Raw genomic sequence first — 26,030 nt, 5'->3', positions numbered from 1 at the left:
GCTCTTTTCCAAGGAGATTTTATCGTCTCAGCATACATACACTGTGTTTAGTAAATTACCGTTATATTTGCAGTTCTGACTCAGGTGCTGTTTGATCCGATCTGTACGTACACATAATGCATACACCTTTGAAACAAAAGGAGCTAGCTAAGCACTATTAAGAAAATGCATTTTCCACTTTCCCTCCCCACTTCCAAGTACACAGCTGTTTATGTAGTAAACATTTACTTTTCAAGGTAATGTTTTTACACTTGTAAAAAAATGTTTTTTATGTTTTTACACTAAATGTTACAAATAAACATACCAACAGAAGTCAAAAAGAGCATAGTAACTAGACAATTTACTCTGACACCAGGGTCACACAACTAACACACCTATTTGTAAGGCAGCAAGAGAGGAAGGAAAGGGAGGAGGGGGTAGGAAAGAATAGAAAGTGCCACCGATCATACCCATTAGGCAGAAGGGTCCCAATTAGTAATTTTTCACACAGAGATAATAAGAGATGTATGTACTGGAAGGAAGCATGGCTATAAGATGAAGGAGGGTCTGAAACAGAGAGAGCAGCATTGTACAGTACATACAAAGGGGAGGCAGAATCCAAATTCTGCGTGCCCCAAAGGAATTCTGTTGAACAAAGAAACCCTACTTGAGGCAAGCACATGATCTCACCACTCTGTCTGCAGACTTCAGATTAGTCATTAAGCCACTTTACATTCTCAGCATCAATAAATAGGGAAGTAACTCCACATCAATAGCTAATTCAATTTCCATACAGAAAACTCATGTTTAACAAACAAAGTACGTCGATAGGGGATCTCAGCTTCCACAGCAGCAGTAGCTAGGAGGCTTGATAAAGAAACATTTCTCCCTGAAAGCATTTTTCAGGTGAGCAGTTAATGGAATCTGTGCCTATATGCTAGAAGGGAAGAAAAAAGAAAATTAAATGGAGTGTTAAATAGTTAACATTACACAGAATTAAGTAAACACCTCCAAATAAGGGTACTACCATGCTTAACATAGGCACAGTACCCTTTGTTCAGTGCCAGAGGGCCAAGTTTTTCCTCGAGTGACTGCTGATTTACAAAGGGCACATTCATCCCAAATACATAAGGGTTTTGCAGCACTCTTCCTTCAAAAGTATTGAACAGTATTACAACATAACCCAGGCTCAATCCTAATCTAAGTGACACAGCATGAAAGGGCCGCTCTCTGGAAAAAGACACAAGATGCTAAGGATGAACTTGGAACTCACTATGGCAACTCCACAGGTTCCTTTTGGTTCATTTTTGAGGCTGATACTCTGAAGGAGGCAAGAAAACCCCTTTCCACAGGAGTCGCTAATATGCATTACGGCTGAAACCAGAAAAGGCCGCAGCCTGTCTGTAGCTCAATTAGAAGGAAGGTTTGCTCGAGGAAACCAAATGCTAAAATGAAAAAAATCATAACTCCCGACGAGCACTCGGGAGGAGTTACACACTCCAGTAAATCTCATTTGAAAGGTCAGGTGATTCAGTAGCTGTCAGAGGCCCAAGTTACGCTGAGCAAAAAAAGCCTAACAGAGTGTGCCTAATTTGTGAACAAAGTCAGAATTAACCTTTAGGGTTTTCACTTTTGTGAGTACAAAACATTGTTTGCAATGCTTTCTGTCTTCCTGTTCATCACAATTAATTTATCCTGGTGCTAATAAATCCTCTTTGCTTACACGGCCCCAGTACAATTCCAGCAGCAGCAGCTTAGGCCCAAACTTTTGACTTCACTTCACCGAAGAGAACAAAGGCTGATTTATCTAAATTTAAAGAGGGAGGAAGCCAGCCGCAATACAATACTTGCCTCTGACTGCTCTTCAGAGTGCTGCTGCACTGTAATCATCAGTATCGTGTATGAGAACAGGTTATTTTCACTGCCCCATCTCCAAGAACTACACAAAAAATTGATAACTTTGATAGTATAAGCACTGGGAAGTAAGAAAAAAATACATAGTTGGACATGGTCTTAATCTCAAGTGTAAAAAACACTGTTCAGAAGCATTTAGGGGTTTGTTTACATTCCCTCAACCCACCATAACCAGAACATTTTAAGTAACCACAAACCTCTAAATTCAGCTTTTTTCTTTTTAAATCACATATTTATTTTAAACATCCCTACTTTTCAGTTTCGTAAGTGCCTAAAAGCCCTATCAATAGTAAAAATCTACTGTAGCTTCAACTGGAAAACCACTGTCAACGCCTTCCTAGAAGGAACCACAACAACTTTAACTTCAGCAATGAGATGGGGGAATACCCATACAACATAATGAAAGGGACTTCGTATTTAAACAATAAGAAAAGTTTAATAAAGTAGAACTTCTCCCATTTTCATGAGTTACTGTAAGGCCAACTGCAAATTAGCAAGTAAATGAACAAATACAAAAGGACAAAACCGGAGATAATGCATCCCAGTATACTTTGTTCATTTCTTTGAAAACTCTCACTTACTTTTAATTACCAGTAGCACTTGCTGGTATATGGTCCACAGTGTATTTTGTAAAAGCTTAAAAGCACTTCACTGCAGAGCTCTTCAATCACTATTCAGAAGCATAGCAAAAAGTTACTCAAGTACTTGTACACAAAGATTAGCGTGGATTATCAAAACATGAATGAGCTGTTTTCTATTGAAACGTTGGCAAGGGCAACTGAAGTGTTTGCAGAAAGTCTTGCTGGACTAATGGAGCTCGGAGAACCGTATACCCCAAACAACCCAAAAGGCAGCAGACGCACTCGGTGAGTGACATGCCTTTCTTCCCCAGCTCTCCTGGGAAAGGTGAAGTGTTTTTTTCCAGAATTTCCCCACGGCTCCAGCCATTCGCTAGCACCAGTGTCGGTAACGCGGGAAGCCCTAACTCGGCCGGTTGATGGCTGCTGCTCTCAGGGCGGAGGAGGAGGAGGGCAGCTCATCCACACTAGAGGTCACGGCCCTTTAAAAAACTCAGCTATTCGTAAAAGTATATACACACCGCTTCTCCATTAAGATGGCAGTTTCCTTTTGCTTCCTTTAAACCAAGTTTAGAGATACTATATGGGTGACTTTTCTAAGAGTACCATTACTTCCCTCGTTGCAGTTGGTTATTTAGAAAAAGAAAAAAAATTACACATCTTTGTATCAGTATAACTGCTTCCACACTGGCAGAGGTGAAATTAGAGGATTTTTTGAGTTTAAAAAAAAAAAATAATAATAATACTGTTATTTCAGTGTTGTAACACGGTTTCCTAGACTACATTTACTGTGAAATAAATGCTAACATCACCGGGAACTTAAAAAAAAAATTAAAAACCCCAAAACTTTCAGCCTGCGAAATGAAAGATCCTTTTCTTTTTTCACCTAAAAGCCCTAAAAGGGCTTTTTTTCACCCTAGGAATGGAATTTTTTTCACCCTAAAAGCCCATGACTCCCCGCATCCCGAGCTGCCGGCCCCCCCCCCGCATGACGGCAGCGTCCAGCCGAGCCGCTCGGCCCCTCCAGCCGGGAGAAGCGCTGCCGGCCCCGGCCCCGTTAGGGCTCAGCTTCGCTCTCCCACGCCCCCTACTCGTTCACGGCTTCCCTCGGCGCCTCGCAGCCGTTCCAGCTCTCCGGCCGGGCACCTGCCCCGCCGGGCCGGCGGCGTGAGGGGGGGAGAGGGAGGGGGGTAACGGCGGGTTACCGCCGTTACCCCCCTCCCTCTCCCCCCCTCACGCCGCCGGCCCGGGCCGGCCCTGGCCGCCCTCCCCCTCAGCAGCCGCCGGGCCCGCAGGCCGCCCCCCGCTCACCTGAGCTCGCCGCCTCCCCCCCGCCGCCGCGGCGCCGCCTGTCGGTACCGCCCGGCCGGGGCTGCGGCCGCCACATCCCGGCCTTCCCCCCCCGCCTCACCGGGGCGGAAAGCGGCGGTGGCGCCGGCCACTCCCAACCGGGGGCGGGCCGCAGGGCGGCTCCACCGCCCCGGGGAGGGTAGAGGGCCGCAGGCGGGCCCGGCGTTGGAGGGTGTTGAGGGTCACGGCGGGGCGGGAGGAGCGGTGCCGTGAGGGCTGTCCTCAGCGCAGAGGCCCGGGCGTGGAGCCGTGCACAGGCCCAGAGAGCAAGGGTCCTTCAGGTCAAGGCGGGTCCCTGCCCGTGCGGTGGTCTAAGGCGGTCCGCTCTCTCTTCCCCCAGGTCTGCAGGACACCGGCGTTAAGTTAGGAGGGAAGGCAAGGCGGCTGCTGTCCCAGTCCCCATCTGCATCAGCCTGAAGGGACCAGCGCACCAGATGAGCCACCTCTGCCACACATACAGAGGCGTACAGCCTCCCTCCCGCACGTCCTGGGGAGCTGCAGTCCCAGCATCGTGGGGATATGGCTATACTAAATATATATGCCAAATACACTATTGGGAAACGATTAGTTTCCAAATGTAGCCATACTGTGCATTGCTTGGGTCTTACAGCCATCAGGTGACTGTTCACGGGCCCTTCTCCGGCACTGCCTCACGTGTCAGATACGCGCTGAATTCAGCAAGGCATGCATACAATTAGATAGTTTGGTATTCATTGCCTTTCTGAAGCTTAAACGTGGAATCAGCCTCTGCTCCCTATGTATTTTCATTACTTTTGTATGGCTTCACATCTCTTGATGTCAAACAGCTTTTGCATTTTGTTGCAAGGTGCTATCATTTATATATAGGTATGAGTTTTGGCTGGGATAGAGGCAATTTTCTTCATAGCAGCTCATGTGGTGCCGCATTTTGGATTTGTGACCAAAACAGCGTTGATAACACAGGGATGTTTTAGTTACTGCTGAGCAGTGCTTACACAGAGTCAAGGCCTTTTCTGCCTCTCACCCCACCCCACCAGCAAGTAGGCTGGGGGTGCGCAAGAAGCTGGGAGGGGACACAGCCGGGACAGCTGACCCCAACTGACCAAAGGGATATTCCACACCATATGACACTGTGCACTGCAGTAAAGGTCGGGGAAAAGAAGGAAAAAGGGGGGATGTTCAAAGTTATGGCGTTTGTCTTCCCAAGTAACCGTTACACATGATGGAGCCCTGCTTTCCTGGAGATGGCTGAACACCTGCCTGCTGATGGGAAGTAGTGAATGAATTCCTTGCTTTGCTTTGCTTGTGCATGCAGCTTTTGCTTTCCCTGTTAAACTGTCTTCATCTCAACCCATGAGTTTTCTCATTTTTTCCCCATCCCACTGAGGGGGGTGAGTGAGCAGCTGTGTGGGGCTTAGCTGCCTACTGGGTTAACCCACAACAATATACAGCAAATCATTTCAAGTCCTTTTTCCAAGATCACTGTAATTTTTCTGAGGCTTTCCCCTTGAACTTACATATCATGGCAACAACATGAATTTCTGCTAAAAGCCCCGCCCCTATTTTGTGCTGTAGATAATTCTAGTCCCCCAACATTTCCCATGTATCTTCTCCTCCCTAGTTAACACATGCATTACCTAGTATTTCATGCTATCCCTAGCATTTCTCTACTGACAGTCAGTTTTATTTCTATTGATACCCATAATTAGAAGCTTTATATACGCTTATGACTGTCCACTGACTACAGCTTTGTATCAACTTTGCTAAAGTAGTACCTGCTTCAATCATGGATCATCATATCCACTACATTAGCCATGTACAGAGAATCAGCATTTTTCAAGATTACCTCTGTCCATCCTAGTCTTCAAAAATGCTTTTGCCCTCTCAGGTACAGCAAATGCTATTAGAAGTTAAAAATACCATCCTGTGCACCAGGAAGTTGTCATGACATTCAGAAAAGTTGCTAAAAAAAAGCCCAGTTTTATCTAAAAACTGACAGCTTACTGATGTTCCCAGGTTTCAGTCCATTTATTAAGACATACAGGACGCGCTAAGGGAGTTTTGACCTCATATTCCAGTCCATGCCCTTCCTGACTTGTGAGAGAAGACAGAGAGCCGCTGTGCCTCACATGCCAAAAATAGCCACGCATCCTTCTCCTTCTTCCTTCAGCCCTGCTGTAGTGCATCTGATTCCGATGAAGTCAGTGCTAGCTTCCATCGGTCAGAGAGAAATCTGTTATCAAAGGGCAGCTGTAGTGGTGCAGACAAAGGGCCCATCCAGCACAGCCTTCCCTCCAACTCAGACCCGGGGCAGTTACCTCGCAAGAGTAGGAACAAGGCAGCACGCACAACGCTTCCTCTTTGGACTCTCCCACCCTCTGCCCAATGTCAGCTCGGGGGTTTCCTCAGCTCAGTTTGGTTTCTGGAGTCAGTAACCTGCAGCGGCTCTCGCGCTCTCCAGGTGCTTGCCCAGCCTCCCCTGGAGCCCGCTTCAGCTTTGGCACACACAGCATCCACGGTGAGGGGTTCCCCGGGTCCCCACCCACTGCGCCAGGCACCAGCTCCTGGTGCTTGCTCCGAGCCTGGCTATGGCTCGCTGCCTTTGAGAACTGCCAGATTTTTATGCTTGAAGAAACAGAGATTTTTCCCAATGTGTCCATGCCTCTGATGATTTCCATATGTGTTATCACATCATGTGATCCCTTCCCCAAACTGCGCGGTGCTAAGCTACTCAGACTGGCCTTGTACAGAAGCTGCTCCAAACCTTTGATTATCTTTGTTGCCCTCTCTAAATTTTTTCTATTTCTGTTTCTTTCGGATGAGGGGACTAAGTAAGGGTGCAGGATTTCTGTGGATTTCTACGGTGGCCTCTTCATGTTTACTGTTGTGTTCTGTGTTCCTTTACCAGTAGTCTGTAACATTTGATTTGGGTTTTTTTCTGACTGCTGCCACACACTTAGCTGATATTTTCTGATATGTAACTAAGCCTAGTTTCCTTCTCAGTGGCAGTGATCATCTCAAAGCTATTCATCTTATGTGAGAGGCTAGGATAGTTCTTACCGGTAGGTGCCAATTCAGTTTACACACAGTGAATTACCTCTGGTTGTGGATTGTCCAGTCATTCAGCCTCAGAAGGTCCTTCTGCAGTTCTGTGCAGCCAGCCCTTGTTCACGCTACCTCAAATAACTCAGCAGCAGCAGCAGACTTGTCGCAGCTGCTTATATGCTGAATGGCAGAGGTTCTAGAGACACTAATCAGTCCAAAGCTACCAAAAGGTAAACTGTTCTCTAAACTAATATTCGAAAGAAGCACGGCATTATCTGTACTCAGAAAGAAGCTCCATTAATGGGTTCTTTGCGCTTGCTCTGAATCTACTCCAAGAGTTAAAGTTTATCCCAAACTTCAATGCTTCTGCTTCAGGTGACTTTGCCTTATGTCATGTGTACTCACATCAGTGTGTATATTTAACAAAAAAGTCCCACAGCAATGGAATACTCAGCAGACTGTAATTCATTACCTCGGTAGATAATCAGCAGCATGTGTGAATAAGTGCATGTGTGTATATATATGTGTGTGTATATATATATATTGAACATGGCAATCTGTTCCTTTATCAAGAGAGGAGCTGCTTTTGGACAATCACCCTCGTTGAATTGTCAGACTGTTGGAAAGGAGTTGGAGGGATATCGCAGATAGTTTCTACAGAGGACTTTGAGCATACCTGGAGAAAAAGGGGCAGGAAGCAGATAGACTTCTGAAGCAAATACTAGTAGGTGAGAATAGTATTCTTGGGTTTTAATGCTGTTTGAGTTCTGCCCTTCATGGAAGGTCTGATCCAAATGACATGGCGAGACATCCAGAGCTTGCAAACAAATCTACCCACCTGCAGTGTGCCCTCATGCACTTGTGGGCAGTACTTAGGTGTTTAGAGTGAGGCGGATGGTGCAAGAAATTACATGTGGCATGCTCTATGGCTATCTTCTGGTTTAGATTAGACAGGAGGGAGTTGGAGTGTTTTGCTATTCCTTAATTTCCAATTTTCGTTATAATGGCATATACAGACACAGCTGCCAAAAGAAATGGTCCTGCCTGTTCCCTCCACTACTTCTCCAGTTGTACCTTCCTTCCCCTTCTCCCATGCTACTGCCTGCTTTGTGCTGGCAAAAGCATTTCTCTGGCTCTGCAGTAAACTGGGAACAGCTGTGGATTTAAACCCTTTTTTTTTTTTCACCAAAAGCCTTTCTCCAGTTGAAAGCAACTGTGAAACTACAGCATTACATGCTGCATCAGAAATCCCACCAAATTTTAACAATCCCTCCTGTGTACTGAAGGCAGTGCCGCTGCCTTTCCTTCTCAAACTACTTCCTGAGCCCTCGTGCCAGCTCAAAATTGTCCCCTCTTTTTTCCACTCCTTGTCTTGGCCTCTCTGCTTCTCATTGTCTACACATGGCTGCTTCTTTGTGTGGTACCTTCGCTTCCAATTGACATCAGTGTATGAGAGCTCCCCCCTGCACCTGCTGCCATCATGAACAGATTTCCTGTAGCTCTGTCCCTTACGACCTCTAGCTCGTCTCATAGCTCAGCTGCAAACTCTGCTTTTCTTCTTCTTGCATTCATCTTTGTTTTTTACTCTCAACCCAATCACTGCTACACCAGAGACCTTTTCTATTTCAGTAGTAAATAACGTATTCACTAAAACTTGCCACTGAAGGGAAGCCAACTCCACTTGCAAATTCAAGTCAAATTCAGGAAAAAAAAGGTTTTGCCTAGCATAAAAATGAGGAAAGCCCAGGCATGTTAGACTTACTTATTTTGATCTCCCCAGGATCAAGACATCTTGATCTGTTTAAGCTAGGCTCACGTGTGGCACCGCAGCATCTATCACAGAGCAGAAGAGTAAATAGCCATCATGCTCATGTCCTCATGTTCTAATACGGATTTTCTCAAGCTATTCTTCTCATCATCTCTCCTGCACTTTAAAAACCATTTACATGGCACCTTTTGAAGCATGGCCTCAGCATGGACTAGGGAAGCTGCAGTGAGGTGGGAGGCCAGGAAGGGGTGGCTAGGGCAGAGCAGCAGCATGGGCTGCCGCAGAGCAGGGTGAGATGGAGGCTGTGCCCATGGGGAGGGAGGGCACCCCGCCAAGCTGCCATGTCTCACCAGAAGACTCAGGACAAGGGATGACGATAACCATGGCTGGCCAGGAGGCTGGGAGATGGCAGCTCAGCTCAGTGGTTTGCTGTGGCCACGGGCTCCTGCTCCCCGCATTGCTGCCCTCTGCACAAGCCAGAACCTGGCCGATACTTTTCCATTGCCTGGTCCTGCTGGAGCCACAGCCTCTGAGCTGCTTCCTTTTCACCTGCACACCCTCACGGCTCAGCTCACCACCTTTTCTTTCCTCTCAGTAACATCTTTTGCAGGGAAAACTAACACTTTCTTCCACTTTTGCTTCATTGTCACTTTAAATGTCCAAAACCAGAAGAACTCATTTCACTTTCAGTGGTGAAGTTCATCCCCAAAGGATTGTTTTCCATGAAAAAACAGTAAAAGTAAGGGCATTTTGGGTTAATCTGCAAAGAATTTTAAAGTATATATATTTTTAGCTCATCCACAGAACTGAAGCAAAATTTTTTTGCACAGTTTAGCTTAGCTATAGCTAATCAGTGCTTAGCTTAGCTATACTATCATGCCCTATCCAAAAGGAGATGTTCTAAATTTGATTGTGCTTTAGTTAACTCTGTGGGTACTTACAATAACTGTGGAACATGCTTTGTGATATGATTAGCATAAAGGTAATCTTCATAATAGGTAAGTAAATAAAATAAATTGGAGTGCTTAATGCAAAAGGTAGAAGTTCCTGTCCCAGTTATTAAACCACAGATCTCCTAGACACTTCAGCTAAGCCAGGATTTTGTTAAAAAAATTTAAACAACTTTTTAAAACAAACTCATGCAAATCTGAAAGAAACTGATGAGACTTTAATGTGATTGTTGTTACAGGTGAATACATTTCACTTTCCAGAATCATCTTTTTTGTTGTTCATCTACAGCTGTACCAGGAGCAGCTGGTCGACTTTACTGGCATCATTTTCTGATCCTGTTCCAAAGACAGTGATTCAACTGGTGTCAGGGTAGACTTCAAAACAAGAGTAAAGCTGATATCTCATTACCACTCAGTTCAAAATATTTATGGGATTAAGAATTATATATTATAGATAATTCAAAAAGGTTTGAAATCCTAATCCAGTGGGTATACAAATCAAGAGTGTTAAGCCTTGGGATGTTTATTTTGACTGAATGCTTTCCTATAAACTTAAATTAGTCCAAGAAAAGAGTTAGTTTCCCTAGAGACACCTGATTGCTAGCAAACAAGCTGAGGATTCGTATTGCTGTTCTCCAGGCTTTAAAAATGGATTTTAGGGACCTTTACTCATAGTAGTGTGGACCAGCCATAGTTCTAAGGCAATAGATCAACTAAGAACAAAACTGGGAGAAACGAAAGCAGGAGCACTGGTGGTTCAAAAACCAGAATAAGCATATTTTTTCAGCAACGATCCTTTTTACTGTACTAACCCCCCCAAATCCCAAATTGCCCCAAGTTTATTTGTCTCACACTCTTGAGTATCTACTGCTTGTCGGAAACTTGGATTTAAACATTACAATATAGCCACTAAGTAAACAACCGTTCCTGCATTTATCTTTTTACGTCTGGATACAGAATTATTTTCTATTGTACTGTCATTATTATGGGTTTTTTTCACAGCATGCGTGTATTTGGATTTGAACTTCTTATTATTTGGCTGTAGCGTTCATTTTAATAAACCTTACCCCTTTAACATGTAATCTTACCCGTAAGATGATCATTGTATACATCCATTTTCCTGTGTGGATTGAGAGGATCACATAGAGGGGCTCTGGGCAGTCACAGTGGCTCTGGCACAGAGTCCCTCACAAACACCTCACACCATGGTGCTGTGGCAATAGCTTGTCCCATCCTGCAGCACTGGGACACGGCTGCTCTTGCTGGCTTTCCCACGCTCCTGCCAGTCCCTGGCTAACTGCATCAGTGCTATCAAGTGACCTCCTGGTGCTGTGATGCAGGGGAAGATGCTGGCTGAGGAATGATCCTGTGACTTGCCCACAGCTGGTCAGCACGGCTGCAGCACCTGAAGGAGCGGCGGACGCCGAGCGGGCGAGTGCCCTGGGTTGTACGGGGCCCCTCAGAGCTGCTCACCTTCCCAGCCACGAAGAGCATTCGAATGTGTAGCTTTGGCAACGAGCTCCTGCCGCATTTGTTTTTCCCATGTTCATGCCAATATACCTTATACGTGTAGGAGTATTTAAATGATGTATTAAGCACAAATACAAGATATTAAAAGTGCAAATAAGTAAAGCAACTCAAGACACATGTTCCCGGCCAGACAGGGAACTGCATGCCAGAAATCCAAGGGACGCTAGGGCAGGACCGCAGTCCAGGGATTGGAAGCCCAGTGCATTGGGTCTTCAGCTGGAGGATGGAGTCTGGCTTCAAATCCAACTTGATCCATGTATGTTTGTGCTGAGACTGCCCTTGGAGTCTACATCAGGAACTGCAGGTTGTCCTCTGATGGCAAGTGGCAATGTTAGCAGTAATTGCAGGGGGATTTTGCTGCTCTGTTAAAACAACTCATCTGTTACCTGCAGAGCTTGCAGAGCAGCTGGGGGAACCCGCTGACACGGGAAGACTGAAGCGCTTAGTCCGGGGAGCGCGCACCATGCCTAGCTCTGAGCCTGTGGCTATCCAGCAGACTCTCAGACACAGGACTGGGCAGGGCCTTGAGAGTTTCTCTCATCCTTCCCTCTGCCCAAAGGAGGAGTAACACGTCTAGCATCCAACGTGCTGTAAGTGACTGTGTTTAGGCGACTGAATCCCACCCTGGGGTTTTACCCCAATATAAGTGTTTATACCCTAGGTGATGAAGGCTGATATCTTCTTCCTTTGAATAAACTAAATAAAGTGGACTCTACAGCAGCTGATGAAAGGCCTTTTTTTCCAGCTCTTGAATTATTTCTGTGACTCTTTGATGTGCTGGCAGAAAATTCTTCAGTGCTCTTTTTCAGTGGGAACACTCCAGCAACAGTTTGTGCTGTATTCCAGCAACAGTTTCATGTAGGGCTTTTGATCCCTACCCACTTCTCACCAATTGTGTGTCCAAAGACAGTCAACATCTTTTCTCCCATCACACTGGGAACTCCTACTGAGTTGCTTCTCTGTTCGGACCTCTCCAAAGTATTTCAGAGTCACTGCTTGCCCTCTGAAACTCACCTCCTGTAAGTACAGCCTGCATTCCTGCTTTTTAGATATCTAATTCAGCTACGTATCTTAGGACTGTATTAAGATATCACTTGCCTGGATGGGCTCTCTCCTGAGCAATCCTGGCCACTCTAGGTGACTCTCCATCATTATTTGCCACCTGGCCAGTGTTTGCACTATCCAATTTCTTAGCAGAAATGTTATGTTTACTCTCAGGTCTTGATAAAAACCTTGAACAGCAATAAGCCTTATACTGCTCCATGCAGACTTCACTACAGTAACTCCCATTCCTTAACAGTTCTCCTTCGACAACTGTACCTTTTCAATCCACCAGGTCTCATACCATTGAATATTTTGATCTTACATAGTTCTACCTTTTATTTTTTAAAAAATCAGACTTTTGTGTGATAATTGTTCAAATAACTGACAGAAAACTCTTACATTTATGATGGTCTATATCCATCAAACTTGTGCTCTCATCAAAACTGAATACTGAGTCTCAGGCCTGACTAGGCTTGTTTTCATTAATGCCTTCCGCACTTATTACATCAGCATCTTCAGTTCACAACGGATTGGGTTCTTTACCAGTAATTACATTATTTTTAGTGACTTTGCCCAGGGCAGAGGTTAAGCCAACCTGCCTAGAGTTCCCTGAGTCAGGCTAGTCTCGCTTAGTGAGAAGGATCCTGTCATTAGAACAGCCTGACCTTCTGGGGTTGTGCCAGGACCCAATAGTCACCTAACCCAAACACCAACAGAGACTTCCTTGGCCAAGACCTCTGACTGGGGAGGGAGAAGGCAACTCAGGCCAACCAATTCCTTAATATTCATGATGTCCTCCCAAGTTACTGAAGGACTGCAAAGCACCTGAGATATCTTCATAAAGCCCAGGTGCCATCCTCCTGCTTTCTCATTCTCTGTCATCCCCAGCAGATGGAACAGCTACATTGAGTAGTGAGCCTGGCCCGTCACTAAGATTTGTCTCTGCCTAAGATTTCTAAAACGTACCCTTAGTAGTCTTCCTAATGGCTGACTTCACATCCTCACTACTGTAGTACTTGTCTGAGAATGTGTGGTTGGGCAACATAGCAGGCATCCAGGCATTTCTGAGGCAACAGGAAAAAACATATTCTCTTCTGTGACCTTCCCGCGCCTTGCTTGTTCACAGGTATTTTTCTGACTCTGCTAAGCCAAGAGCCAGTCTTGCTAGTGGTACTGTTGTTTCTGCCTGATTAGAATCATAAAGGAAATATTTCTCTGGCGGGTGATACAAACCACACGTAACAATTCTGGGAAACCTGGTTGTTGAAAATAGATTTAATTTTTAAGAAATAAACTATATGAATTAAAAATCCTCCTCATTTTATTCTGCAATTCAGGAAATGCCATGAGATGACACAAAGATTTTCATTTGTTAATGCCTGGAAAGAGGAAAGCTGGTTCCATGTCAGACACCATCAGATAATACCTTTGCCAGAGGATGTTATTACAGTTTTAGGCTAAATATATAATATAAATAACCTGTCTTCTGCTATACAAAAAATGTCTACTGGCTGGAAGCAATTATTGTGAGATAATACATGGAAGTTTGCCAGCTGGGCTTGTTAGGTTTTCTAACTCTACATTTATAATTTACATTAGTGCATAGCACTATCTCCTAGCACAGCCAAGGCTCTATTGCTCTATTTATGAACCTACTTTACGTATCAGTAGTAAAATTATAGGGCTCAAGTAAACCATGCAGTGAACTAATCTAAACCAAATCCTTAGCAGAGATTAATTTCCATTCAGGAAATAAGCACCACCTTTAAATGGACCACATTCAATGTGAGTGAATTATTATTCCAATTATTTGGCCAGCTTTACAACTTGCCAGTGGCTCAATGCCAGCATTTTACTTGACAGGCTAATAAAAATTTGATTATCAAAGCCACCAGGTCAGCTGCACACAGAATGGCAGTCAAGGGGCCGAGAGCGAGCTGTAGCAGCCACCGCCACAACAGCCACCTTGGTCAGACACAAGGCCATATAATTACACTTTTCTGTTACATCATGTCCTGCGGTCAGTAATAAAATTAACCAAAAATGCTCCCAAGAGCTCTCTGGGCCAAAGAACATGTGGACGTGGACCCAGTTTTCCCTCTGCCAGTGACCTGCGCAGAAGAGATAAGTGTGGGGAAGAGTGTCCTGCCAAGCCTGCCCCAGGGACAAGGGACCTTCCTGGGGACAGCAGTCGTCCCTCCTGCGCCCACAAGAGTTCAAAAGGGAAAGGAGGGCAGAGATGCACAGGGAAGGGGAGGGGGCATGCGACTTCGACAGATTTTTGCACTCCTGGATCAGCAAGCAGTAAAAGCCGTGATTCAGGCTGGGGTGAAATCCTAGGAAAGCCATTGACAAAATTTCACAGGCAGATCGTGGGACCAGATTTCTACATAGAAAATAGACCTTTACCATGTAACAGCTTGTCAGCAACCTCAACGTACAATAGAGCGTGCCTACGGAGAAACTCTGGGAGGGTTGTTATAATGTTGCCTGTATTTTCTTGGTCTGATCATAGAGAACTGGAAAAATCTCTTTGGGAACAAATGTCTGGATGGAGATAAGGCTGCATTTGTGGTTCATAGTTCCTGTGTGATTTGCTATTGAAAAGGCTAAACATGGCTCCATTCAAAATGTTAAAGTTAGCCCTTGGGAGACATTCTCTCGGCGAAACGAAAGCTGTGGAAACTGTGCAGACGCCTGCTTTTAAATGGTTGGGTGAGAATGAAAGTTTTGCTTCCCTTTTCACTTTTATTTCCTTATTCCTTACATGATACTTATTTTTAGAGCGAAAAAGGAACAGGAGCAAAAATGCTCACTTGGCTTATTGAAGTTGGACCAAATGCTTTGTCTGTAGCGCAGAGACAGGACTTGGGGGGGGTGTGGGGAAGTTGTTGCAAGGCTCTGACAGCAAGTCTGCTGTTGTGCTGACCGTCAGGGTGCAGGCAGAAGTCTGGCACCTGGAAAAGCAACGTTGGTTAGAGGGAAGATGCTCTGTTTGTGCTCCCCATCCCTCTGACACGTGCCAAAAGACTGTGCAAAAGCAGGATTTGTACTAAATAACTTTTGGCCCCCAATTCAGAGCCCGTAAGTTAGGATATTCGTCTGTCATACAGACAGACCGTGGCAGGACATCAGTCTTCACAAGGTCTTTTGACAGCCTTAAAAACTGAGTCACCTTCTGGAGGCTCCTGTCTCTCCCCAGTGACTGCAGAGGGAGCCAAGGAAGATCAGCCTCCTCAGCTCCGCGCCCCAGGCTGGGGGAGATGACTCGGGGCCATACAACTGGCCACGCAAACACAGCTGCTGTGATTCAGCCCTTGGGAAAATGATCGGAAAGGGAGAAGGTGGTGCGCGTGGTTCGGCAGAAAGCAAGAGAAATAGGGAAGCTAAAAGAGGAAAAGGGAAAGAAATGGAAAGAAATGAAGATGAGGGGTGAGAGGGAAAGCAACTGCTGAAGGGAAACGGCAAAGAGACTAAGGGTAGAAAAAGTGTTTGAGGGAAGAGATCAAGCAGAGGGAAGTCAAAAGCAGGCAAGCGAGAAGCCTGAGCATCACGTGGAGAAGCCCTCGCCCCCAAACCCTGACAAAGGAGCAGCTGCGAGGGAGCAGCTGGAGGGAGCCCTGCGTGAGGGACACCGCAGCTTGCTCCGTCCGGGCCACTCCTGCAACGGCCCCGTCTGCCATTCGTGTTAAGAGCAGAAATTTAGCACTTGGGAGTCAGCAGATGGACAATGAAATAGTCTTTTCATCCTGACAAGCATCCAGCACTGTTTAATGGACACGAGGCAGGGTTTCTGAGGTGTGGTACCAGCAGGAGGAATTTTTCAGTTTTCTGTTTTCATTCTCTTTTAGACGTGACAAAGTTGGCAAATTATTGAGGGCTTTTTCCTTGCTCTGCTGCCAAAATTATCACAGCATGACCAAGGCAAGGTAAGCACAGAGAAGCCTCCAAACACTTTCTGTGGGTGCTGGGAATCTCTGGAAACACTTTTGGTTTAATCGTTAAATGTCTTTCGTACCTACCACGTACTCGGAAAGTTACACAAATGTGTATATTTTGCAAATCCAGGGATTAAAAAGCACTTACTAGTTCATAACAGTAAATATACTGCTGACTGGCAAAGTTAAATATGGTTAATAAAAAAGAATGTGGGAGACATTAGCCAGTGTAATTGCTTTAATAGAGTCTATTATCTTTAACGGAGTTTTCATAAATACGCACGTGCACGCTCATGCACACACAGAAAACACCGACTTAGAAATACAACCCCAGTAGAGCCCTTAAGCCACAACATAACTACTAAGACCATTGCTAAAAGGACTGCACTTGCAGCTGGATTACAAAGTACTGTAAAAGGTAGTGAGATGCATTTTCTCTTTGAGAAACCTTCCTGATCACCATGTAATACTGTGAGGAAGTGTGGCCTGAAGGGTGAGCCAGCACATCTGGGATGCGAGCATCCAGACTGCGGTCGCATGGCGCTGCATGTAACGTGCCGCAGAGCTACAGCGAGAGGCTGAGGGAGGGAGAGATTGCCTGTTTCCCTGCGCCGCATTAAGCGACTGAGTGATCACAGGCCACGACTGAATTACAGGAGTGAGTCACGGAGTTCAAAACAAGAGCATCCACTAATTGTTTCATGGAAGAGGCTCGGGGAAGGCTGGAGAAGGATTTTGTAGGATATTCTTCTGCTCATTGTGAGCTTTGTAGTCTTTTACAGCAAAGCCGGCTGTTCTGATCTGCGAGTTTATTTTACGACTCATAGCCCAGGGAGGGCTGTGTTCCAGGGCAGGGCATCCCTCATGGGCAGCGCTTTGTGCTGTGAGCCTGGAATAGCTTTGAGCTGCCCAGAAGGAGCTCTCAGACACCACCTGATGGCAAATGGGAGGAGGGGATAAGTGGCCTTATTCCTAGTCGAGCTGTCCCATCAGCTCTGTGCAAATGTTTTGGTCACTTTGGTTAAGGCTTGTTCACCTACATTTCAGGTGTTCGAGGTGAGAAGATGGTATAGTCATTATTATTTGACAAATATCTCTATCCCCAAGCCTCTGGCCTTAATAGACTGTGGATAAGAAGTCTCAATGATCAGCCCCTGAGCCTTGCTCAGTGGGTTGTAGAGCCAGGTACAAGATGGGGAAGAGCTCCTGGCTCCTGGTGGAAGTTTACTTTATGGGGGCTGGATGTTAAATCCCAGGTGATGAATGGGAATGAATGGGGGTCCGGAAGGCACATGGATCCAGGGCCCTGCTTTGCCCCAGCTTTCCTGTATCTTTATCCCAAGCGCGCAGCAGTGTCAGCTCCCTTTCCCTCCCATAAGGACAATGCACCAGTGGTCCTGAGATGCTGATACACCCTGGGCATGGGCACCGAGGATGTATGTGAGAGGGATGAGTGCGGTCACAGGCCCAGGGGTTGCACAAACAGCTGGGGACATGCTGCAGGTTAGAAGGAGGGGCGAAAGGGCATTCATCCACCGGCAGCTTGCTCTGGCTCAATGAAGATGGGGATGGCTTCCCCAATGCTTATTGCCACAGAGTTACAAGCAGACTGCAAGTTTATGGCTGTGGGACTGCCTTGTGACTGTGCTTTCACCCTTCCCTCCCCGTTACTGACTACTACCCCCAGCAAGCTGCTGTGTTTGGGTCACACACAACCCACTTGCTTTTAGGGTGCTGATTCTCTTGATCTCTTGGCCTATGTCTTGGACAGAGAATCAGTTTGTTACTCCTTCTGGGTAAGCCAGCTCCTCCAGAAATGCTCTAACCCCTGATTTGCCTGAATTGTGTCTTGCCCCTCTCCCACAGCTTCACCTCTACATGTGCTCCAGGTTATTGGGATCCAATTTCTGCCGAAACAGTCCAGGATCCAACATGCATTAGTGGTATAGAAACCTCTTTGCCAAAAATTTGTCTTAGTGCACACTGGGTTACCCTGTACTTAATTTCTCTAGGTAATTCAGGTTCTTGGTCTCTGATTGCTGTCCTGTTGGTAGCCCTGAGATTTGCTTTCCTCCTGTTCTCTCTGTCCTCTGAGGCATGGAGTCTCCTCTCATTCTTGCCACCAGCTTTCTGCTTCTGGTTCCATAAACCTTCCTAAGACAGGAAGGGATCACAGCCTACCTGCAGGACTGTTTATTTCTGAGCTAAGGCTTGTTCAGTACCTCAGTAGGCTTCCTTGCAAATCAAGGATAACCAAGGTTCAGTGACTCATCGGTCTGTAGTCATGTTCTCTTCAAATTTCAATCCCAACCTGGAGACAGAAACATCAACAGAGAAAGCAGATGAATCAGAATGGGATTTGCACTTTGATAGAGAAAAGATCTGTGAAGGTAGATTCACTTGGAAGAAGCTCAGTCAGCTGGTTCAGAGGCAGGCAGGAAAGACTTTAGGCAGATACAGTGGTTTCTTCCCGTTGAGATGATACAGGCAGGAAAGATTTAATGACCAAGGGCTAATCTCCTTCTTGCTTTTTTCTGAGTGAGGAAATTAAACAGTGGCTGCTTCGGGACCTGTCCTCCTCTCAGGTCTCGCTTGTGGGGAAAGGTCCCTGCTGTTGGCAGGAGCTGGGCTCACTTGCATTTTTTTTTCTATCTGAATCTTTATAAAAAATAAGGACAAACCTTTTTTCCATTGCCAAAAATGTGGGAAATTCAGCAGGCTGGGAAGGTGAACAAAAATTAGAAAATCTTGCCAAAAAATGGAAATTTTCCATGTTTTACATTTGGATTTAATCCAAAATCCATTTGGAGTAAAAGTACTTGCCAAATTATTATCAGAAAAGCGAGAGTTAGCAAAGAGATCTGCCAGGATTCAGAAGGAGCCCAAGTTAGTGGAAAATTATCACGTTTGGGGACCATCTACCAGAACAGTAACACTTACGGTCTTATATTTAAAACAACAGCTTGGTCTCAGCTGTCTAAAAAAACTCATTGCATTACTGCCAAGTCATTAGCTTACAAAGCTCCAGGCCCTGTCTACACACAAGCCTGCCATCAGTTTAACTAAAATCATTATTTAATCCATTTAGAGCGATCAGCACAACCCTTTTTTTGGGTAACTAAATTAACCTAAATCAATACAAGCCTGTTAAAAACAGAGACAAACAATTTAAGGACATCGACATCAAAACCTGTGTTAGCTCAGGCGGTGCGAGTTTTGTGGCGAGGTGAGAGCTCGGGTCAGGCCTGGGGGATGCCGGGATGGTCCTATTTGCACCGTAGAGCTGTTCCTGAAGCACGTCCAGCGTAGCTTTGTGTTGAGGTGCCCAAATGGTCTCTCCTGCACGTTGCTACATCTGTGGTCCAAATCCCCGCCGCTTCTGGGGGCCGTGCCCTGCTGTGTTTAGGAGCTGTGGCCACCCTCACCCTGTCCTCTTCCCAGACCCAAGCGCTGCGTGAGGAACCCAACCGGTTTGCTGGGGGAGCTTGAGGGGAAAGGCGTAAGACATATGTGGCTCTGGTAGAAAGAGCTTGGCTTCGATGACCCGGGATACCTTGTTTAAACTCTGTTCTCCTGTGCTGAAACACAGGGGAGCATAAGTATGGGCACAGCAGTTTATGCCAGCATCCTCCCTCCCCACGTCTGTGGCTGCCTCCACACAAACACACCTCTCAGGAGACCTCCTGCATCCCCCTCCTGGGAAGGAGGAGGAAATCACCAGAGGCAGGAGCTGGCCCGGAGCACAGGCTGTTGTCCCCTGGCTGTGCACGGTCCTGTTGCTGTGGCTGTGCTCGGCCCTGGAGGGGCTGCCCAGCTGTGCAGCGCTCGCCCAGGTGGGGTGGGAGGGCAAAGATCCCAGAGGGGCGACCCTCCAGCCGAAAGCAGCGCTCACCTGAACGGAGCCTGGGCCTGAAAGGGGCTCGGGGGTTTCCTCAGCTCAGTTTGGTTTCTGGAGTCAGTAACCTGCAGCGGCTCTCGCGCTCTCCAGGTGCTTGCCCAGCCTCCCCTGGAGCCCGCTTCAGCTTTGGCACACACAGCATCCACGGTGAGGGGTTCCCCGGGTCCCCACCCACCGCGCCAGGCACCAGCTCCTGGTGCTTGCTCCGAGCCTGGCTATGGCCAGCTGCAGTTGATGGCCTCCAATTCTCCTCTTGGCAGACACGGTGAACGGTAGCTCCACATCCACCTTCTTTATGGCACACATAACTCTGTAGACCTCTATTATACCCTCCTAATGTCATTTTTCTCCAGGTTGAAGGATTCCAGCTCACTGGACTTCCATAGTTCCCTTTCACAGAGAAAGTATTCCCTACCTTTGGTCACCCTTTCTGCCCTTCTCTGGACTTTTCCCACTTCTGTTATATCCTCTTTGAGATGAGGGATCAGAGTCGCACTCAAAAGCAGGTGACTCAGGAGTTCATACAGTGACATTTATACAGCATATCCTCATCTTTACTTCTGGTCCTTTCTTAATAATTCCTAACATTTGACTGGCTTTTTTGCTTGCTGACAAGCATTGAGTTGATGTTTCCATGGAAAAAATCCCAATATTTTGATCTTGAAGAGGGTACACAGAGATTATTTTTCTCTATGTGTATCGCTTCACATCTACCTACACTCCGTCTGTTTCCCCATCCTGTCACTGCAGTCTCGTAATGCTCTTCTTTTTTTTTACTCAACTGTTGTCTTTACTACAGTGGATATCTCATTGTGAGCAAACTCTCACCTCACAGCTCACCTCCTTTTCCATGTCTTTACAGGTATGCTCCGTGTGTGTGCACAGGGCAGGGGAGAAGGGAAATAAGGCAAAACCACAAGTATGTACCTATATACCAGTTATTCGGTTTTCAGATGCTGCGTCAGCAAACCCACGTGGTCACACTCTACAGCAAAATACAATTCCCAAAGCAAAGGAGACCAGAGTCAGAAAAGAAGCAGGGCCACAGATGGCCCAGGGAAAAGCTGCTGAGGTGCGGAGACACCTTCGTAGCTGCCTGTCTCCGGTTTTCCTGCTGCCCAGAGGGAGCATCAAGTTCAGCTCAGAGCCTCTGATGACTTCGGGGAGAGCTTTGACCTGAGGCAGAGCTGCAGGATGTAGCTGCTGAGTTTCTGCAGGTGAGGGTTGCCACTAACTTTCCTGCCAGAGTCCGGGATTTCAAAGTGTGTTTACTGAAGACACCACCTGGAATCTCACCTGGGTTTATCCAAAAGACTGAGAGGACTCCAACTCTCTCCTACCTTTATACACAGTGCAAGTTGGGTCCTATTACATTCAGAGGTTCATACGAAATGTCAGTCTTTGTTAAGCTGTGGTGGAAAAAGACGGAAATCCCTCCAAAACCTGTGATCTTCCACAGGCAAAGGAACTGCTCTAAAACAAACTAGCACCTCCTTCCTCCTGTGGCTGTAATCCAGAAAGCAGTTTACATTAATGGGGTATCTGGCCCCCAGCTAAGCTACAAAAAGCCAAAGATGCTCAGATATGACTGTGACAATATAATGTAAAACAGGGCTAATTTTGTATGGCAGAGTGCCTGGGTAGCAATAGATGTCTGCAGCCATGTGCCCAGACACACCAGCCTTACCCGATGGTTTCCAGCGTGCCAGCCCCCCACCCTGGCGTTGGGTGTAGGACAAGCAGGAACTGTGGGTGTAAGAACAGGAGACCTGTGTGCTCTTCAGTGGCTCTTCAGTCCCAGGGTGGGTATCCTGTGGAAGGTACTCAGTAATGAATGGGCCCTGTAGGAGAAGGGCCCTGAAATAACCCTTGAATTACCTCTCGTAAGTCTCCGTGGTGGCAGTGCCACCATTTGTGAAGTCTATTCATGCCATTTTGTTAGTGATCGGTATCAATGCCTTTCCACAGGGGAACCCAAGTAGCAACTCAGGCTATGTTATCCCCTTTAAAAGCCCACCGTGGTGTTTCATGATGGCCCCGGCTATGGCACGTGCCAGGGCTCTCCTGGCCTGAGGCAGCCCTGACAGCACAGGGCAAAGGGAGAGCTGCCAGGCGGGGGCAACGAGAGGGACCCGCTCACCTTTAGCGTCAACTGGGCAGTGTCCCAGGGGTTAAACAGCAACCCCGGCCCCATTCTGTTCACAGAGCGCAGCACAGCCGCTTCTTTTATGCTACAGGCACAAAGCCTCGTGGGTTTGAAGCCACTTGTGCTTTCCACCTGAGGGTTTTCTGTGGCAACCACAGTCATTGCAGGGAAGTACGCAGGCACATTCACACATGCAGAAGCGTTTGGTTTTATACCAGGAGTTCAACAGCTAAAAAAGGCTTGCATTTTCTTGTATGGGTAGCACGATTATAATATAAATTAAGGAATTTAGGACTCAGGCCGACAAATCCTTATTAGCACTGGTACTTCTTAAACATACTAGTTCAAATAAGAGTATTTGTATAATTCACAAGTCTGCAAGAACACGCCTAGCCAAAGTTTCTCATGGCTTTTTATTCGTCTTCAGAACACCAGACACACATATGATGAGATATAAAAGAAACATGCTATTCCCTGCTATTCCCAAAATTTCCAAATAGCAGAAGGTGCTGAGTGTAATTTATTACTATCAGAGGCCTACCTAAGCCTAAAAATGAAGTTTACACTGCAACACTAACTGTGCTTATAAGAACTTAAAGAGAAAACAACAACTAGCTTGTGACTGAAAAACCCCCAAACGCTTGTTTGGAGTATTTCTAGAGCTGGACACTAGGTGGCACAACAAATATACGTTTCCTAGCAATTGACAACTACGAATCCTTTTAGTAAGAAGGCAGGCGCAGAGAAGTTAGAAGTATAGCATATATCGAAAATAAATTGAAAGCTTAAAGCTGCCCTGCTTTTCCTGATCAGTTCCTGTAGAGCACAGGCCCTGTTAAGGTTGGGTTTAAACCTTTTATGTTCTTTACAATGAGCGTTACCATTTAGTCACAGACTGGTCTCTTGCCACAGATGCCCATGGCTGCCCTTTCCCCATACAACACATTTTAAAGTAGGACCCAGGCAAACTCTACCCCAACATTTAATAGACGATAAAAGTTTTTATAGAGAGGTAAGAATCCCAAATCAGTCCAAGTGATTTAGGAACATCGCCGTAACTGCAAATCAGTAGGACACTGCACAGGTAGCTCAAATTAAGAAGTAAGAATCAAAATTATTTGCTAATTACTGCTTTGCTCCCGTAAAGCAACGTTTCTTCAACAGCAGATCAACTAGGAGCCACCGTGGGTAAAAGCTGAGCTGAAAAGGCTGGAAGAAAGGTCTGGGAAGACAGCAAAGGAAAGGGTTTGCACCGTGAGGTGTCGGCACGCAGCGGGCCCGGCTGCCGGGGCCCCTCTCCGAGCGCTGCCGGCGGGAGGGGAGCGCGGGTCCCTCCGGGCTGGGTGGCAGCAGTGCAAACGCACACGCAGCTCAGTAAACGGGGAATGGGTTGGGAAAACTGGTTCCACTGAGAAAATGGGATTTTAGGAAGGCCAGCTGGAAGTTCAGCATCAGCATTTCTAACGCCGTTACCTGCCCGCTGGGCACTCACACACACACACACACGTGGCAGGCGACAGACCTGCGTGTGCGAGTGGCCTCCGCGTTTCAGTCCCATAAAGCTGCTTCTTGCCTTGGCTGACTCTGGAGAGCAGCAGGAGCTCAGGTTCGCTGCAGTGGAAGCGGGGCTGGACATTGAAAGAGCCGAGCCTAACTCCAGGCTCCTGACTGATTTGCTGTACGACCTTGCACCACTTCACCTTACTCATTTTCCTTCGCAGCCCTGGCACCTCCTGTCCATCACCTTCCCCTTTAGGCGTGACGTACGCAAAGCAAAACATACCTACCAATGGTCCTTGCTGCAAGGGGAGAAACAACCCCCCCTCCGTCCTAAAATGAGACTGCCAGCGCTTAACAATGTTCCTATGACACTGAAACACCCAGGACTGTTCAAGCACATCCTTGCCCACCTGGTTCCTGTCCCCAAGCATGCAAAAGCTCATTTTAACAAAAAAATGGGCTATTTCCACACCAGTTTTGTCAGCTCGTCTTGCTGGAGACGAGAGGAGAAGACCTTGAAGAAGAATTCAACAGAAGTGGTAGGACCCTTCTGGATTAAAAGGGACTTGCAAGCCTGCAGGAAAGCACAGGGCTGTGGGAGAAGTGCCCAAAGATAGATGACGTTTCATGAAACCTGCACTGCACCAGTAGCTGAGAAACAGTTTACGATGGGCTCAAGAAGTCATCTGACCTGTTGTGGCAGCGGAGGAGCAGAGCCTACACAACCACCTCTTTCTTTGGGAGGAGCAAACATCTGCATGGCATGAAAACACCACCACTAGAAAAAAAAAGAGGATGAACCCACGTGTCACTGGTCTGCAAAATCCAATAGCGGAGGCTCGGAGTTCAGCCCCTGGATGGCTGGAGGGACACCAGAGCCAGCCTGCCCGGCCTGTGGGAGGAGCTGAGAAAGGAGCCATCACATCACTTTTGGCCAGCGTTCAGGGAGGCACCGACTGGCTCCAGAAGAAGTCATAGGCAAGTATCTTCTGCTACGTTCTGCAAATAGGCCTTTGAAAGGGATAATGGGTCAGGTAAAAAGAGGTAGAGTTGGTGGGAAATAATACTCCTCAAAGACAACCTTCCTCAGAACTGAAGAAGAAACTTCTTTCATGTTTGTAGGCAATTTACCTTGGCTCGTGATGATTGCAAGCCTCAGAATAACTAAGGTTTGCTCACCTGCAAAAGCAACGAGACCTGCCCACCCACCCATCCTGACACGCGGCACCATGGCTGCCATAGGACACATGCACCAGGCCTTTTGAGTGCAGGAATACCAGACTCTCCCCTCACAGCCAGAACACTGCTTCCAAATTTGGAGGTGCAAGTAGACAAACCTACCCAAGAAACCAACTGATTCCTCTTCCTGCATGGAGACGTTTTACCCCAGGATGCCAGCAAAACACGGAAAGGACCGACCCATGGGATGGACGTGGGCAATGGCTCAAAAGAACGGTACAGCCTAAGAAGGGATAAGTAAAGAAAGGGAAGAAACAGAGGGGGTTGAAGCAGCAGTGACAGCGAAACGGACATGTAAACAGCAGACAGGGGAAAAGTGGTCACCGTAAGCATTCCTTTATGTTAAAAACTATATCTAACCATGTCTCTAACAGCTGCAAGTGGTGGTAGTTCACACATCAAGGATTGTGGCTACCACAATACGGGAGTGAAGGGAATGTGCATGGGAAGTTGGGTGGTGTGGGAACTGAGAGCTTGTTGTGGATTTGTGACGGCACGGCTGGAAGCCTGCAAACCCTGCTCAGTGCAGGACCCGCAGATTCTCAGCTGCTCAGAAAATCAAGTTCCCCTTATTTATGACCCAAGGATAGACAGATGCTTTGGGGACCTTGTGGTCATTTTAAATTCAGTTCCTACGGTCAACTCCAAGTCTCTTTTACAGCTGAGTCACCTGGTTTCGAAGTGTTGTTTCCAACTTCTTGCAGGGCTGTCTTCCTGTCCCACGTCCTCCCCAGTCCCACCCTACTCACATGTGCACCCGCTGCCCTGCAGCTCAGCCTGCTCTTCCTCCATGCTGTCCCACTCCTTGCCACTCTTCCCCCCTTTGTCTCTACCTCACTTCCTTCCATTTTGCCTCTCCACTGCCTTCGCCCTTCCCAACTAACCCTTTACTGTCACACTCCAGACTTTCTGAGGTTTTGACAAGTTTCTTTTCTGAAATGGGAAGTGGTAAACCAACCTACTACCACACACAGTCTTCTGGTAAAATATCCTGTCGCTTCATCTCCCCCCGCTTTCTACCATCTTCCTTTTGTTTGTCTTGGCTGCTCTTTTGCCTACTCTTAAATTGCAAACTCTTTGAGGGCAGTGCCAGAATCCGGTCCATAGAATTCCATAAGGCACCTAATATGCTAAATATTATAAAAGGTCCTGTTTTAATTTTTTTTGCTTTT

General features: G+C 46.7%; 1 protein-coding gene across 6 annotated transcripts in view; it reads right to left on the bottom strand.

Moving 5' to 3' along the window:
* Positions 1-3,927, bottom strand: part of DISC1 (DISC1 scaffold protein) — a 212,953-nt gene extending 209,026 nt beyond the window's left edge. For 5 of the 6 annotated variants that reach the window (XM_072856341.1, XM_072856342.1, XM_072856343.1 and 2 more), the window contains exon 1: positions 3,783-3,927. In XM_072856341.1, the coding sequence (XP_072712442.1) occupies positions 3,783-3,858 (76 nt within the window). In that variant the 5' untranslated portion in view covers positions 3,859-3,927. Of the gene's footprint in view, positions 1-2,474; positions 2,544-3,782 lie in introns of those variants that run through there. The other variant, XM_072856345.1, reaches the window with a different exon arrangement.
* Positions 3,928-26,030: the final 22,103 nt, after the last annotated feature.

The sequence above is a fragment of the Ciconia boyciana genome, chromosome 3 (assembly GCF_034638445.1).
Source record: "Ciconia boyciana chromosome 3, ASM3463844v1, whole genome shotgun sequence".
In the NCBI taxonomy this organism is placed as follows: domain Eukaryota; kingdom Metazoa; phylum Chordata; class Aves; order Ciconiiformes; family Ciconiidae; genus Ciconia; species Ciconia boyciana.
Note: the sequence above shows the minus strand (reverse complement) of the source record. Positions and strands in the feature narration are given on the sequence as shown.